Raw genomic sequence first — 17,007 nt, 5'->3', positions numbered from 1 at the left:
AAAACCATGTATACTTTATTTCCCCAGGAATGAAAACTCAAGTTATGAGACTTTTTGAGAGACATAAAATAGTTTTTCTTTGACCCATCTGTGTGTTTTTATTTTTACCAAATTTAATAAATGTACGTAGTGAATGTTTTTCTTGTTAAAGGACCCCACGTTAAATATTTTGATCAGGCAATATGTTTTACCTCCTATTGTGTACCTTACGCCAATCGTGCTACGTCCCACTCTGACAAGATGCTACAATATTAGCATTATAGATGTGTGCGTCTCCCGGGGTACTTTTTGGACTCTTTCCACCCTTCGAGGCACTCCCTTTGGTGGACAACAACAAGCGATGATTGGACATTCCCGGTGGAAGGGTGTTAATGTGGTTTTAGTTTCCTAAAAGCGGCAAACTTAACTTGTCACCTGAGCCAACTCGCTAGCGTGTTAGCTAAGCTCAAGCTCGACGACACACTCAGGCTGCTCTGAGGTTATTCTTTCGGCAATGTTCATAGTAGCAAGCTTTCATGCAGGCATGAGATGAATGTAGGTTCAAATCCAAGTGACTGGAGTGTAGTCGTCTACCAGAATGGCGTGTCATTGGGCTACATGTTAGGAAGCGTGCTAGCTGTTCCCGAGGGTCCTCGCGACGTCGTTAGCTAGCTTCACTGCTTCCACTAAATATACACCCTTGTCCCGTGGGCCCCTCCACCCCCATTAGCGGTGGGTTCGTCCGCTACATTTTTGCCGTCTGCGGCTTTAATGGTGACCTCGCTCAGTGTTTGGCCCTCTACATGGTCACTACGGTGGATCCAAGGCGACAGAAAGAGCGAGCTGGACCCCGAGGTGGTGAGCCGGGTTGGGCTGACTTGACGCCGCATCGCATCAACCGAGAGGTGGTGAGGGTGGTGGTCGTGCGTTATTTTGTCCCCATGCCCTGCCGTTAGTGGTCAAGAAAACGAACCCTGGTCCAGATCAGGGGATACAGGAGCGAGGTTTGTTTAAAGGTCAAGCACAAAACCTTTGTTACCATTGTCCACTGTGTGAGCTCCTTCGGGAACAACGACCGAGCCAAGTGGGTCGCCATGTCGGAAGATAACAGCGCGGATAACTTCATCAAGGTAACTTTTGGGGAACGAAAACTCTTATTTGGCATGTACAAGGGGTCCCCGATTTACGACGAAGTTTCAATTACATTCGGAGACGTTACCCGAGCGTGCACTTAAGTCGGAAAGCGTCTTAACGTGCTGTAAACTTTCATCGTAAGGTCAGAATTACATGAAATATCTAAGTACAATAACTTATGGAAAATAGTTGATTGTGATTTTAACCCTAAATGTCAAAATGACATTTGGATTTGGATGAACAAAAACCACCACTTGCAGGCCTTAAATATACAACAGATAAACATGTCTGGCCATTTTCATTCATTGGCTTTCGACCCAAAATAAGACGGACTTTGTTGTTATTGTTCCATCAGTGTCTACTACGGTATATTAATTTGTGTTTTAATTGAATGTTTTGACTGTCTTTGTGGCTGTACCGGTATATAAAGCACTTTATTACAGCTGCAACTGTTGAGAAATACGCAACATAAATAAAGTTCTCTTGTATTGTACTTTTAGGCCATTAGAGACAAAGCACAAGTGACTATTATTCCACATGGATCTCAGAAAATGTAACTTGTGAACCCTCTTCAATATTTGTCATAAAATATTGTTTATAAACTCATTTAAAAAATCCAACGATGTTATAGTGTTAAATGTAAATTAGCCTCTGATATAATTAGGTGCATTCTGATCCGAATTTGTTTAGAAGTGGTTGCTCCTTCATTACAGTATGAGTATGATTCTATCCTACAAATTCACAATTTATAGTTTGGGGGAATTGGGAAGGAAGTCGTAGTACCTGGAGGAAACCTTCATGGGTTTGTGAGGCAAGGTGTACCAACAGATGAATCCGCTTTATTTCCAATCCCATCATCAAAAGTCAACCTTGCCTTCCTGGTCTTTCTTCCTGGCCTGCTACCTTTCATGTGTCACCAACCTGGCATCCAAGTCAGCAGTAAAATCTGATCTCAAGTGCCCCAGGCCTCTGCTTTCACAACTGGGTCACAATGTGCTTTACGATGGGTTGACTGGGTTCTGCCCCTGAGAACTGGAACACACACACACTCGAGTGTCCACTTGGGCCATCTACACAGAGAGTGCGGTGTGAAATAGAAGAGAGTTGACAAAGCCACTGGATAACTTGCTCAGCAATCATCAGTATTTGGTTGACTGGTCAAGTCATCTTGAAATCTGCTTGTGGTTACATAAAGAACAAAACAGATGCATGAAATGAAATGTGCGGTGATCTTTTGAGTAATATCCATACCGTAATTGCAGGAGGCGTCCATTCTCGAGGAATACAACATAAATTGGACGCAAAAGCTTGGCGCTGGCATCAGTGGACCTGTCAGGTGAGTCTGGACTGAGACTAAGAAAACGGTGTGATGAGTCCACTCAGTTCCTGACCAATTAACTCAGAGCCCAACGTTAGCATTTGCTTGCAATGCTACAATAAGCCAGCTATAAGATGGCGGACTTTGACATGAATAGGCAACTTCAATATACAGTATAATACAATGTAATCATAATACCTACACAGCTTTTAGAATGGGGAGCATTTTCACTAACCAAAACAACCTCGGCGTTGACACAATCAATTTGTCTCTTTCAATCAGCAGAAGATCAACATTACACCCGCTGCTGCTGCGCAACGGTTAACTTTGAGAAACCTTCTTGTTGTTGGTTAATATTTTGCCCATCCTTACATTGACTTTGCAATCCAACAGTGACTTTTCTCCTTTTATCAATGTTAAGAGTATGTTTGAAGAAGTCAACACAAGAGCGGTTGGCCCTGAAGATCCTCATCGATCGTCCCAAGGCCAGAAATGAGGTCAGATAATCACTGCCTGTTATTTATCCCAAACTGGATAGTGTTACGTGAATTGATTTGAATCACTCGATGGTTTCTGCCTGCAGGTGCGACTCCACATGATGTGCGCCAACCACTCAAACATTGTGCAAATCTTGGAAGTGTACGCCAACAGTGTCCAGTTCCCACACGAGTCCAGCCCGAGGTAACTTTGTCCACCCTTCTCCATTCGTCGACACATGCACATGAAAAATGCTTTTATTTGGCAGAGCCAGGCTCCTGATCGTCATGGAGATGATGGAAGGTGGCGAACTGTTCCACAGAATCAGTCAGCACAGGCACTTTACAGAAAAGATGGCGAGCGAGGTCACAAAGCAGGTAGGCGATCAAGCGTCCTCGAGATTTCTAACCGGCGTGGTCTGGACATGTGTTTCGGGAGTGTGAAGCCTTTTTGAGTTTTCTCGCCTGACTAACAGCACAGTCTCATTAGCAGCTTCCCGCTTGGTTTCAGCAGCTGATGTCACACTAGATCAGCACTCCATATGGCCATTTGCAGTTGTTTACACACACATAAAGGTGTGTCATCACTCCTCCTTACAGATCAGTCAAGCCTTGGAACACTGTCACTCCTTAAATATTGCACATCGAGACCTGAAGCCAGAGAATCTGCTCTTCAAGGATAATTCTCTGGTAATTAGAGGAATTTGGAAACACACTTGAACCGTGTACTGTATTTGCACTGCTTTTTGACATTGTTTTTCCCCCAGGATGCTCCCGTGAAGCTGTGTGATTTCGGCTTTGCCAAAATAGATCAGGGGGACTTGATGACACCCCAGTTCACTCCCTACTATGTAGCACCTCAGGTAGAAAAAAAAACAGTCAACACATCAACGAGAATAGAGTAGGCAGCACACCTGCGCTTTGCTCCGCAGGTACTTGAGGCTCAAAGAAGGCACCAGAAGGAAAAGTCTGGAATCATACCTACCTCACCCACTCCTTACACCTACAACAAGGTTCGACTCACACCGCCTCACCTCACTCCTCTTTAATTCACTTGCTATGTCTTCTGAATATTATTCACATGAGGACCATCAGTGTAAACATGGCAAAATCAGATAGGCGACTTACATGGAGGTAGAACACGGGCAAAATCCAGTCCTTGAAAAACTCTCATTGTCTTTTTCCAGAGCTGTGACTTGTGGTCTCTGGGCGTCATCATCTACGTGATGCTGTGCGGCTATCCTCCGTTTTACTCCAAGCATCACAGCCGCACCATTCCCAAGGACATGAGGAAGAAGATCATGATGGGCAGCTTTGACTTCCCCGAAGACGAGTGGAGTCAGATCTCGGAGATGGCAAAGGACATTGTGCGCAAGTAGGTTTAGTTTGATTTCATGAATTTTGTACGACTGTAAAATGAATGAACATTTCAATAGTTGGTACCAAATAAAACTGTAAATGTACTAATGACCTGGTCATGTTGTGCTCCCCACAGGCTGCTGAAGGTGAAGCCGGAGGAGAGGCTGACCATCGAGGGAGTCTTGGCTCACCCGTGGCTCAACTGCACCGAGGCCCTGGACAACGTGCTGCCGTCGGCTCAGATGATGATGGACAAGGTGAGCGGCGGCCAGTGGCCATTGCACCCCGCGAGGATAACTCTGACTGTGTTTGTCAGGCGGTGGTTGCGGGCATCCAGCAGGCCCATGCGGAGCAGTTGGCCAACATGAGGATTCAGGATCTGAACATCAGCCTGAAGCCGCTCAACTCCGTTAACAACCCAATCCTCAGGAAGAGGAAACTACTCGGGTCGGTTTGCTCAAGTTTATTATTTCAAAACAAATGACCTTTTCGGGGCTTTTGTAGCATATTGGAATTCAACATAATTTACAAGCGTACGCAAATTGTGCAAGAGGGAGTCTTGAATTAACGGCCAGCAGATGAACCGCAGCTTCAGGGCTTTGGTCCTTCAGGCAGCCTTTAATACGTTAGAGCGCCTCGTTGTTATCCACAGCAACCTTTTCCTGTGTGATTTGCTGAGGCTCACTGTGGCGCGGAATGTTGCCTTCATGATTCTTTTGAATAAGAGGAGTGCGGCATGTCTGAACAGTATGTGCCAATGTCGTCTTTTCCCCAGCCCCAAGCCAAGTGACGCTTTCTTCATTCACGACCCAGAGAACGGAGGCGAGGACTCTAATGTAGCGCTGGAGAAACTACGTGATGTCATTGCACAGTGTATTCTTCCACAGGCCGGTCAGAAACCAAAAAGACACAGAGCGGCAAATCTGGGGGAATGTCAAATCACTGAATTTCAATCGTTTGCGTGTGTCAAGGAGAGAACGAGGACGAGAAGCTGAACGTGGTGATGTTTGAAGCTTGGCGGTTCAACAGGGACTGTAAACTGCTGCGAGACGGCCTGCAAGGACTCAGCTGGGATGGTCAGTGCTCACTTCTGATTTAGTATAAGGACGCTGTTGTTTTGACTTTAAGCAGACACATTAGCTTTTTTAAAATGGGTGGATTTTTAAAATTAATTTAATTTCTGTGCCAATTTTTGCCCAGTTTTTTTTAAGACTTTAAACATTCCCGCGATTTTTCAAAATGTGAGTACGTCACAACACCGATTACTACAACTACAGGTCTCATTTGCTGTTGTCTGTTGCAGGTCGAGCATTCTGTGATAAGGTGGATCGCTTGAAGTTGGCGGAAATTGTTAAACAGGCCATTGAAGAGAGGACAAATGTGGAAGAGTCTCACTAGCTAAGTCTTTCAATCGCTCATTTTTATATTGTCTTTTTAACGAGGCTTTTTTTTTTTTAAAGGAAAAAAATCAAAAGATCTGCTTTTTATCCCTAAGGACCTGAAAGGCCTATTGTACAAGTGAAAGAAAAGAAACTCATTGGTACTTGCAAAGAAAAAAAAAAAAAGACTGTTTTCATTTTTGCAACAAAAAAAAAAAAAAATCAATTCGAAAGAAATTATTTTCTAGGAGGGAAATTTTTATTCGCAGCTTGTAGTCTTTTGTTTTATCCCAATCATTTCATTTCTTTTAACTTTCCAAACATTATTTATTTGAAGAAAACATTCTGTTATTTATATAATTTAGGCAGGGGCTTTAAAGAGGTTTGATTTTTATGTGTACTATTCTTTTTAAAGCCAAACTTATTTTTTCCTCTCTAACTTGTCCTTTTGGTTCAAGAAAATGTGTTATCCAAGAGTGAGTCCCTCTCGTAAAAATGCAAAGACACTTGAAATAAAGTCCAAGCAGAAATGAATCATAAAGGCACTTGGGCCTCCCAGCAAATCATCTTTTGACAAAATCTTACCTACTTGAGCTGCCGACAGCATCTTGATCTTCCTCCTCTGCTTCCCTTTAATGTGTCACACTACTCCGTGTATCTTTCCAAGATTCATGTTGGGAAAGTCATGATTCAGCCTTGGCTCCCTTTTTTGATGCGATTTCTGTTTGACATGCACATCATGCTCTTTAACGAAATATCGTCAGACTCCATATTTCCTCATATTTAATTGACACCAATTCGCCAGCTCCATCATCCACAAATTTAGCCTCCCTTCTTATCTCAGCTCGGAGAAGCTATCATTCCCATTCTGTTGTTAACCAAAACAGCAGCACTTGAAATTTGGGCATAATACACCAGTAGCATTCTCCAAAATATTTTTGTAATAATTTATGGTCATGACTCCATATTATGGGCATGTCCATCATATCAGCTAATCAGATACTGACAATTATGTCGGCCGGTGTACTGTTACCATGGTGACAGGTTGAGCCACAACTGCACATTCTCTTATCACAACTTTATTGCTTTTTGTTTCTTGTACCGTGACTTTTGTTTACATGATGCACACAAAAAAAAATCTTAATAGGACAATTCCTCTGGATCCTGTTCTTAATTTTCTCTTTTCAATCATTTGTTGTTGTGATAGCTTGTTTTTTGGATATATGATCAGATAAAATGGCTACATTTTCAGTCACAGGCATTTCAATCAAGCGTGTTTAAAACCTTTTGTAAAACTTGATTTTTCATCCCTTTTTGGGGCCTGTGAGATCATTTCATATTATGAGCAATCATTTTGGGGAGATTTTTGACACAAGTAACTAACTCCCTTTAAATCTCAATGACAACCATATTAGAATGGTTTTAAGGCCTTATTGCACAAGCATATGTGCCTTGGTGACTTATGAGTATAAAGTTGTCCAATCATTATTTTCTTAGTCATCCTACAATGGAATCATTCCACAAATGACTTTTTTTTATTGAAAGGACTTCAAATACAATAATTTTGTGAGAGGAGCAATACTTTAAAAAAAAAAAAAAATTCTTTACAAAATGAGTCCATAAAATTGAACATCTGATTTAGTACTCGAAATTGATCTTTCACTAAAAGTGTAAAAAAAAAAGAAGTTTTTTCTTTGTCAGCTGATGTAGCATGAGTCCATCATGGAAGTCAACATCTTTGTTTTGCCTTCTCTGGAATGTCTTCAATTTGCTGACTTTGTAATTAAAGGACTTTTCAGGAGCTTTTGCCTTACATCGTGAATGAGGCAAACTACAATACAAGTTTTATGTTAATTTTACATTTTCTTACATTGGGGCTTTTACTCTAATAATGTGATGTTTTCTGTAATAAGAATTATTATTGGTAATATTACAACTTTTCAATTTTATTTGAACATTAAGCTGTTTCTGTAATACTTCAACTTGTTGTAACATTAAATTGTATTGCAGGGGGGGGGGGCAAAACTCATTTTACCGGTGCTGTACATGTGATCAACAAATACCAAGTTCAAGTTAAACCATTTTAATAGCAGATAGAAGAAGCAGGTAGAAATAAAGCTTGTGTTTTGTTAGAAAAGACAATTCACAGCCACCATCAAGACACTCAGTCTGTTCCACATACAAAAGGCACTTTGTTTTTTCCTCAAACATTTGCAATGCTTTGCTCCCCGTGATGGAATTCAAGAGTATTTTAAATGTATGTATCATTCTTTCTTAAATTGGCACTCAAAAACCAAAAAAAGTGACTGATCATATTGTAATTTGTTAAAAGAAAGAAAAATTAGTCCTTTTGGTTCTGATACGCTTATTTTAGATACTAGGAATATGTAGAATGACACTTTTCTTAATTTGACTAAGGAGCAAACAAGAATAATCTGTGCGCATAAACACAAATCATTAGCAGTTGTATGGAATCAATGGGTTTCTGCGTTTTTGGTCCCTTTTGAGCAACCACACTAGAGACAATTTCTCGTCTGCAAGTTTCAAATTGCACGGCTATGATGTTGAGGGCTTGATTCAGAGTTACAGTACCAACCACGCCGATGGGGGGGGGGTGGGGGACGCCAAGGTCCTTTTTTTATTTTTTTTAAAGTCGCTGATCACACTTCTGCACGCTCCTCGTCCTCAGTCCGAGTCCTCATCATCCAAATACTCCTCGGCGTTGCTGTGCGAGCGAGTGATAGCTGGGGGGTGGGGGGGAACACAAGGTACTTTATCATTTTTTGTCTTTATTGGTAACAAATGCAACATGGTGATTTTGGTCTTACTGCTGGCCAGCTTCCTCTTGAGCAACGAGGCACACTGCGCATTGGTGGCCATCTCCAGGGCCAACTTGTTCTCATTATTCCGAATGTCTGTCCGCGCATCTGAATGTGAAACACACCTTCTATATACAGTACCTCATGTGACCTGACTTATGCAGATAAGTAAATACTCACCCTTGTTCAGCAACATGGCCACAATGTCAGAATAACCCTTCCAGGCGGCAGCGTGCAGAGCAGTGTCCCCAAGCTTATTCTACCAAACAAATCTTGATTGAAATGCACTTTATTTTTCATTTAACATCAGTTTTCCTAATTGTTTCGAATTTGTCCTCACCTGCTGGTTGAGTTCCACACTGGACTGGCTGAGCAGAACCTCCACTACATCTAAAAGGAACAAGAGAAACAATTCAAAGGGACGGCTGAGTGAGATTACTAATACATAACAGTCAGACAGGAACTTTGACACAAATAACTTGTATAGTCTCAGTTCCTGTAAAGTGGAAGGTACTCAAACAACTATCCATCATTTAGAGTAAGATAAAGAACTCTGAGCTGGGGAAAAACTGCGGCGCTTGCAGTGAATAGTGTAGCTATGTGTGAGGTCACTGAGTCTGTGTGTGAACATTCGGGTGCGAGCTGTGGCTGACAACCGGTCTTTTGTGAGAGTGCTCATCGTTTGTGTGTTCTCGTTTTGAATAAATGGCTGAAAAGTTCTATTCGCGGCAAGGCTTGGTTACAATTGATGTACCTTTGTGTCCCCCGTGACATCCCCAGTAGAGGGCAGTGTTGCCAGCCTTGTCCAGGCCATTGATTCCCACTCTGTTCTCCAGACATTCCCTCATCCAAGAAAGATTTCCTAAGCAAATATAGAAAAGTTACAATAAATAATAATGTGGGAACAAATGAGGTAGCTGAGTGGTCGCCTTACCTCGTTTGGCCGCTTCGTGCATTGGGTGGTCGATAGACTCGGCCTGCTCAGTCACTAAAACAGAACACGGGTGTTCTGAATTGGGATTCACAGATGCCAGACTTTGAAAAGTATTTTTCCGCTTACCGTAGTTGCGCGGAATAAGGCCCGTCCTCCCCCGGCATGTTCCTTTCCACCAGTTACTGTCACTCTGAGGTCAATAGGAAAAAAAACAACCCAGCCCACAGTATTTATGTTGCCCCAGAGGAAAGTGTTTGGAGGACACATTACACAGTGTATAAGATGAACTTTGAGGTCTGTCTTACCGTGTCAGAGATGTAGAGGATGTCTCCTTCTTCAAAGTAAAGCTCATCAGGCTGCAACATACAAGAACGCCACCACAGTTCAACTAGCTGCTCGTTTGTTGACGCTTCAATGCATTTCCCGACTTGAACAACTCGAATACAGCAGAACCTCTAAAGTCCAACGCATCTCAGTTCTGCTCTATTCCTGTCGGAAATAATCTGTCCCAGTTTGACTTTGAATCGTTTACTCAGAAACAAATGTTCTTACCGTTCTGGGGTCAAAGGTGAACTCGGCCCGGAACACCTTGACTTGACCTGCAAGCAAAACAACAGAAGACGTCAGACTGTGCACAACACCAAAAAGCAAAAGGAAATGCCCTTGATGAAATCCCTACAAGAAAAGGTGCGCGCTCGCGTGGATTGTAACGGCTAATTTGGGCTAACGATGACCTCTCTGAATTGTGGTAGCACGAGTCACAACAGCTCGTCAGCCTCGGGTGCGAACCACACTCCTGGAATGCATCCGTCTTGTAGCCTTCGGAAGGTTTGGATGACACTGGCATGTATTACGCAAGAGTTCAAAAAATCTAGCCTGCAACTAATAGAAAAGGTTTACATGCTTGTCCGTGTGTGTTCAAGCTGACAACTGTAGCTGTGTTTCAGGCCAGCGGCTGAGTGGCCCACAAACACACCTCAGTTCTGTTAGCCGTTTCTGCACACTCCACAAGCCCGGTCATGTCGCTCTCTCGCAACACAAACACCATATTTAGCACTTTTTTTTTTTTTTTTTTTTTTTACCATGAGTGCAATCGAATTACGTTCATGATGACACGTGACAAGCGAACATTCTCAAGCAAGGCTCCGAACTTCACACACATGCAACTCCACATCCACATGACATCATGAAGGCATTTTCCATCGATGCACATCCAAATAAATGTTTCTCCGTGAACTACAAAGCCTAAAATGTAACATGAGCACTCTTCACTCCACATGTTGCATATTTCTTGCAGAGTAGGCCCAATTTAACAGTTACGCATTTTAGATCAGGTAGTGGTTATATTCATGGCACAACAATGTCTTAATTCAGCGAGGATATATGTTTACACACACTGTTGGTGATGTGTTTAAGTGTGTGTTAAGTGTAAAGTATAGAACGCTGCACATTTTCGCCATGTTGCTACTACTGTTAATGTCAATATTGGTCACAGACGCTTACTGTTGATTGACATTTAACCTATGACCTCAAACGCAGCACACTCACCTACGCGACTGGTGCAAATAGGGAAGTCAGAGGCCAGCCCACTGTCTTAAGAGCTCCATCGCTACTTTAGTCCTTTTTGAGCCTTTCTTTCACTGCCCACAAATAGACTTGACAACTTTCTTCTGAAAACAGTCGGGAAATGTACCAAACCGTATTCAGGAGGCACTATTTTACTTTCTACCGTCCACTCGCGCGTCTCGAAACGCGCTAGCAAGGTGTTCGATATTAAGTTTCGCCGAAACCAAAATATCCAACGTAATGTTGGTCTTACCTGGCTTGGCCGGCTTGGGGGGAGGCTTGGACATTGGCGCGGGTAAAAGTCAAAAGCAAACCAAACGCCCCGTAAAGAAATAAAGTGGGGTAATTCGCTGAGTTGGACAGCACTTGGGTGTCACTCCCTTTGAGGAAGTCGAGGCTGCCTCGGGCTACGCGGAAGTGCTACTCTGCACATGCGCAAAGTCTCGTTAATTATGAAAATGTTGCATTTGCTTGATGTTTAAAATTAATAAATGTTTATTTTTTTACATTTCGAAAATGTTGCATCTGCTTGATGTTTAAAATTAATAAATGTTTATTTTTTTACATTTCACTCGATTTTATATAACTTAACCAGTTCTCATTACTGTTCTCAGCATATCAGTTTTTGGAAATTAATTTGCTAAAATCCATACATCCATTTATATTTAACTGTTTGTAGTTGTTCTGGTAATACATTGCAATAACGTATACATGTGTATAATTTTAAATGAGTATTTTTTATTCCCATGGATTCATGTTCTTTTTAATTTTTTATATTTTACTTTTATTTCATTTTATTTTTAATCACATTTATATTATGTACGCCCGTGACCCTAGTGAGCGTAATAATGAATGTATTTGTTTATTTATTTACATTTTTTACGCGTTTAACTATGCTGACGTCATACCGAAACCAGCCAATCGCAAGGGTCGGAAGACGGAAGTTATGAATGAGTGCAAGTTCATTATGAATATAGTTTAGAGCTGCACGCGTTACCGCCGTTCTTTCATGCAGCCTTGCAAATCGTGCATTTTTTTCCCCAATGATATGAGCTTTTTATTTACCTGTAAGCATAGCAGGCAATTGCTAACCTCCCCCGAATGACCTTCGCAATGAATATGAAGACACTAATAGTAGGCGTGGGTGGGTACGTATTCAAAATTTTTCTTAGCGTGCATTTTCCTCCATATATATATATATATATTTTTTTTTGCCATTTGGTTGACCAAATAACAATGCCAACGTTTGCAGCAAAGAAAAATTTGTGATGTAAAAATGAAGAATGTGAGTCAGGCAAGTGACGTGAGCGAGTGTTATATACTTTTTCTCATAAGTGTAAATAATTATAGTTCAATTGACGTATACTACTGTTTTTAGCTGGGTGTGGTTTCCACCCCCAAAATATTCTCATCATTCTTTTCTTTAAGAATGACCAATGGGGGAAAATCGACTCTTTCTAGAAGTTTGAAGGAGAAGATACCCAACAGCTGTATCATTGCACAGGATTCATTTTTCAAGGTAGACTCATTCCGGGGTGGGGGAACAAAATTCTATCAGTGATTATTTCAATATTCGTGAACTACTGAGGCAAATATTTTAAATTTGTGAAAAATATGGGTTCTCCAACTGGATAATCTTTCGTCCAGGATGATTCTGTGGTGCCAGTGGATAGTAATGGCTTCAAGCAGTATGACAGTAAGAATGGCACATGCAGCAAAAATAGTCATCTTTCCAAAATGTTGCTCATAATTTTATAAGACAATCTATTGTGAATATGTATATTCTGTAAGAATTTGAACCAGCTGCTTGTACCTGACTCTTCAACACACGTCTAGCGCTGGACTCTCTCAACATGGACGACATGATGAGCTGTGTGCACGACTGGCGAAGAGATCCGCAAGCTTTCTCGAAGAAAGTGGATCAGACCGCGGAGAAGTTGATGCCATCACCCAATCACGTGTTTGTGCTGATTGTGGAAGGTTTCCTGATATTCAATCACAGGTTAGCAAAGGGGGCGATTATCACAAAATATTAGGGATATTTGTTTTTCAGGTGTAATTTCAGGAACAACATAATATGTGCTACAAGTGGAACTTAATTGACCTCTCTAAATCTAATTAATGTAATAGTTTTTTTTTTTTTTTAGCTATAGTAGTTTTGCTCCAATTGTTATGAATTTTGGGCTCCCATTATAGAACAACGTATTGTATAATAAATAAAGAATGGTAAACCTTTTTTGCAGATCTTTGAATGAGCTGTTGAACAAAAGATACTTCCTGGAAATACCATATGACATCTGCAAGGAGAGACGAAGGTAAATGCTTTTTTCGTATTCTTTTGTTTTATATGTTGCATATATAAACATACAGGCATTGCTTGTGTGAAATGAACAGTTTGAGGGTATACAAGCCACCTGACCCACCAGGCTACTTTGATGGACACGTATGGCCCATGTACTTGAAGAACCGCCAGGAGATGGAGAGCACGGCAACGGGTATCGGTGGGTCTCCGACAGAATGACGAGGGCATGGCTGTTTTAACTCGTGATGTTTTTTTTTTGAGGGGGTGTCCTATATATTGAAAACATTCTCACTCCACTTGCCTCCTATATATTGAAAACATTCTCACTCCACTTGCAGTATTTTTAGATGGACTGAAGTCAAAAGAGGAACTGCTGGCTGTTGTGTATCAAGATATTAGTAAGGAAATAAATATGCAAAGAGGTAAGTTGTCTCTAAATTGCATACATATATGTATGTAAACATAATTCAGTTCTTTTTTTTTACTTTTTATTTCCAGAGAAGGATTGAAATCCTGAATGAGTTGGAAGACCTCAGTCACATGTCTACCAAAAAGACTAATGCATTATGTGGCAATATGTTTACATTTATAGATGGTTAAAACCATTAGAATTGATAGGTGCAGGTTCACAACACTTTAAACGATAGACATTTGAACACAAATAGCACGCTATCACATGTAAAATGTTACAATATTTACAGGCATTTATTCTTTATCCTCGCAATAGATCCAACAGCTTATTATAACGCAGTATCTTATGAATAATAAATGGTCAATACAAAATTCAGTTTTTGTCCACTTTTCTCCACGTTACACAAAAATCATCTCTGGTGTGTCTTTACACACTATGTCCTACTACAAGCACGTGTCCTTCCTCCTAAAGAGTCCACACTTATTAGTGTACATGTCCACGTGATTAGTAACATTTGACTTCCTCATTCAACAGAACGTCGGCAGAACTTTTAGACCTCTACCAGTGCTAATTTGTTGAAAGACTTTTGATTCATTTGAATTGAATCCAAGTTCACAATGCAATTGTGCTCTTTTCTTGGTGTTCTTTTTGTTTGGGGATACTTTTGTTCTCACGAGGCCAAGCTGATTGGACGCAAACAGAACATTGTGAATGACAGACCCGTTATTGGTAAGTACAAGAACAGCAAGTGGTGACTGCGCGGTACTGCAACCAACATCGTCCAACAGGTGGCACTGTTTTCCTAGCTCACGAGTATCTTACTATTCCATCCATCCGTCCATTTTCCGAACCGCTTTATCCTCACGAGGGTCCCGGGCGTGCTGGAGTTAGAGAGAGTTGCTATTGATTTGGTTGGAAAATTAATGTGATTAAATATTCACATTTCATGTGTGTAGTAAAAGATGGGCAAGTCTAGTACTGAAACTGCTTTTAAATGCAGGAGCCTCAAAATGTAAAAAAAAGTGGATTTTAAAAAATCTCATTGAAAATTCCGACACATTAATGAAGTGAATTTAAATCCAAAAGTTGAAACATTTCAAGTTGTAATTTAACTTGAAATTCAAAATCTTAAAAAAACATCAAATTGAAAACAGACACACATCTTACACATCGTATTTGGACGTCTTTATAATGTGAGGAAAAATATTTCCAGCCACAAACATTCCATACCACAGTTGATTTTTTTATGTTTCTTTTGTTTCCCTGCAGGTATTTTGACTCAGATTGTTTCAGATGCAGCGATGAAACAATACGGGAGCACATACATACCCGCTTCCTATGTCAAGTACATTGAGTCTGCAGGCAGCAGAGTGATGCCCATCAAGTCAGTTGAGAACACTTTCAAATCATATTTGAAATCTTCCATTTGGTGTTTCTTTTCATCTTTACCCACACAGACTGACGCTCACCACCCCACAGTATGAAAACATCTTTAGCAGGATAAATGGGTAAGCAAACGTTAATCACATCACCAGTCAACTGACACATCCCGCTCTGACTCGTGATTTGCATTTCAGTCTCCTTCTCATCGGCGGCGCCTCCAATCTTGAGACGTCTGACTTTGCAAGGGTGTCAAAGATTTTTTATCAACTCGCTCTCAAGGTTTGTAGCCTATTGTGAGCTTTACTTTCATCGTTACCCACCTAAAACGTGACCACGTTCAATGCTTGAGTACATTTCGGAGTCTGGCCTGCTCTTCTTTTCCTTATGTATGTTATGTGGACATAACAGGCCAATGAGGCAGGAGATTACTTCCCAGTGTGGGGTACGTGCTTGGGCATGCAGCTTCTCACAGTCCTGGTGTCTGGCCACAACCTGCTGACCAGAGCCACAGCTGTGAATGTGGCACTGCCTCTCAACTTAACACAAGGTTTGTTGCTTATTTGTCTGATCACCTCATATCGTGCATCAGTATATGGTACAAAGATCAAATTTGGGGTCCGGCTCGAGTGTTGGGTTCATTAATTTGTCTTTTATTCCTTTCTTACAGCGGCCTTCTCCAGTCGCATGTTTGATGGCTTCCCTAAGGAGCTGATGAAAGCTTTGCAAAGAGAACCTCTCACTGGTCATTTTCATCATTATGGACTTGCAGTAAAAGTAGCTGTTTTTTTTTTTTTTTTTTTAATTGATATATCTTAATTTCGAACATATTTAAAACATGAAAATAGGGAAAAAATAAATAATACAAAAAGCACTTTAAAGTGTCATATCTAAGTCCATGAAACAGACAAACAAAAAAAACCAACAAATTGAAAAAAAAAAATAAAAATGGATGCTCGAAAATGAGTAGGAGGAATCATAGCTGTTAAAAACAAAACACTCTTCCACTTATCTTGTTTAACCTAACGACTATAATTAATATATTATGTTGTACCCAGGCCTTCAAGCAAAACAAAGATTTGATGGATTTCTTCTCCTTGGTCTCTACAAATGTTGGTGAAAATGGCGTCAACTTCATCTCGACCATCGAAGGTTTGTGAAAAACCAATCATGTTACCCAGATGCACCTTGGAGACAGTGTTGGTGTTCCGATAATTATGTCCAATTGGTGAATGTGAAGTAAACAATGTTCATATATTGTAATTGTAGGCAAGAAATTTCCCTTCTACGGGGTGCAGTGGCATCCAGAGGTGAACCGTTTTCAGTGGGACCACACACTGAGCTTTCCCCACTCTCCTCACGCCGTCCAGCTGTCGTCACTCCTGGCCCAGTTTTTTGTCAATGAAGGTCAGCCTCCTAATGAGATCAAACAAGCAATAATGGCAGGTCGGCTTTTGACCTCGTTTTGGAACTAGTTTCACTTGCTTCGTCCAACCATCCATTTTCTGTAGCGCTTGTCCTCATTAGGGTGAATTGGAGCTTATGCCAGCCGACTGACCCGCCAGACAATCGCAGGGCATATTCACACTGATTGACAATTGGTCTTCAAGTATTTATTATAGTGTTCTATCATGTGCAAGCTTTTAGTAATAGAAGAATCACATTTATCTCATTTCTGCTTTTTTTTTTTTGCAGGGAGGAGAAGTTTACATAAGTTTGATGACCTTAAGGAGGAGGCCTTAAAGCTGATTTACAGCTACACGCCCGTTTTTGCGGGAAACTTCAGCGGTTATGAGCAGATCTATTTCTTCTGAAATTTCTCTGTCATTAAAAGGTTGAATTTCGTGGGCACTCACATTAGTTTGATTTTTTTTTTTCCCCTTAATTCTTAGTGGGTCAAAAAGAACCTGAACCGGATAATTTAACATTGCAGGTATTCCTTGAAATGA

The 17,007-nt window shown here is 41.0% G+C and overlaps 4 protein-coding genes across 4 annotated transcripts; 3 read left to right on the top strand and 1 right to left on the bottom strand.

Moving 5' to 3' along the window:
• The first annotated feature begins 187 nt into the window (after window positions 1–187).
• Window positions 188–7,938, top strand: mapkapk5 (MAPK activated protein kinase 5). The gene is made up of 14 exons (XM_088375264.1): window positions 188–1,109; window positions 2,376–2,449; window positions 2,853–2,928; window positions 3,015–3,112; window positions 3,177–3,285; window positions 3,508–3,597; window positions 3,675–3,770; window positions 3,840–3,920; window positions 4,095–4,282; window positions 4,403–4,523; window positions 4,583–4,713; window positions 5,042–5,157; window positions 5,238–5,342; window positions 5,570–7,938. Exons 1-14 carry the CDS (start codon window positions 1,074–1,076, stop codon window positions 5,662–5,664), a joined length of 1,416 nt encoding a protein of 471 aa, XP_088231390.1. The 5' UTR covers window positions 188–1,073; the 3' UTR covers window positions 5,665–7,938.
• ostf1 (osteoclast stimulating factor 1) lies at window positions 7,713–11,387 on the bottom strand. Its single transcript, XM_088375265.1, has 10 exons — window positions 11,218–11,387; window positions 9,951–9,997; window positions 9,704–9,754; window positions 9,525–9,588; window positions 9,399–9,452; window positions 9,219–9,326; window positions 8,805–8,854; window positions 8,645–8,723; window positions 8,474–8,572; window positions 7,713–8,389 (listed from the first exon to the last, which is right to left on the bottom strand). The coding sequence occupies exons 1-10, from the start codon at window positions 11,249–11,251 to the stop codon at window positions 8,331–8,333; spliced, it is 645 nt and encodes a 214-aa protein (XP_088231391.1). The 5' UTR covers window positions 11,252–11,387; the 3' UTR covers window positions 7,713–8,330.
• Window positions 11,388–11,899: 512 nt separating this feature from the next.
• nmrk1 (nicotinamide riboside kinase 1) lies at window positions 11,900–14,049 on the top strand. Its single transcript, XM_088376792.1, has 8 exons — window positions 11,900–12,112; window positions 12,393–12,483; window positions 12,612–12,660; window positions 12,801–12,966; window positions 13,208–13,279; window positions 13,359–13,465; window positions 13,605–13,688; window positions 13,765–14,049. The coding sequence occupies exons 1-8, from the start codon at window positions 12,066–12,068 to the stop codon at window positions 13,773–13,775; spliced, it is 627 nt and encodes a 208-aa protein (XP_088232918.1). The 5' UTR covers window positions 11,900–12,065; the 3' UTR covers window positions 13,776–14,049.
• Window positions 14,050–14,148: 99 nt separating this feature from the next.
• Window positions 14,149–16,913, top strand: gghl (gamma-glutamyl hydrolase like). The gene is made up of 9 exons (XM_088376790.1): window positions 14,149–14,407; window positions 14,948–15,062; window positions 15,136–15,186; window positions 15,256–15,340; window positions 15,470–15,608; window positions 15,729–15,835; window positions 16,117–16,210; window positions 16,328–16,465; window positions 16,754–16,913. The coding sequence occupies exons 1-9, from the start codon at window positions 14,296–14,298 to the stop codon at window positions 16,870–16,872; spliced, it is 960 nt and encodes a 319-aa protein (XP_088232916.1). The 5' UTR covers window positions 14,149–14,295; the 3' UTR covers window positions 16,873–16,913.
• The last annotated feature ends 94 nt before the right edge of the window (window positions 16,914–17,007 follow it).

The sequence above is a fragment of the Syngnathus floridae genome, chromosome 5 (assembly GCF_059516105.1).
Source record: "Syngnathus floridae isolate MCC-2025c chromosome 5, RoL_Sflo_1.0, whole genome shotgun sequence".
Lineage (NCBI taxonomy): Eukaryota > Metazoa > Chordata > Actinopteri > Syngnathiformes > Syngnathidae > Syngnathus > Syngnathus floridae.
This window is presented reverse-complemented; position numbering and strand designations above follow the sequence as displayed.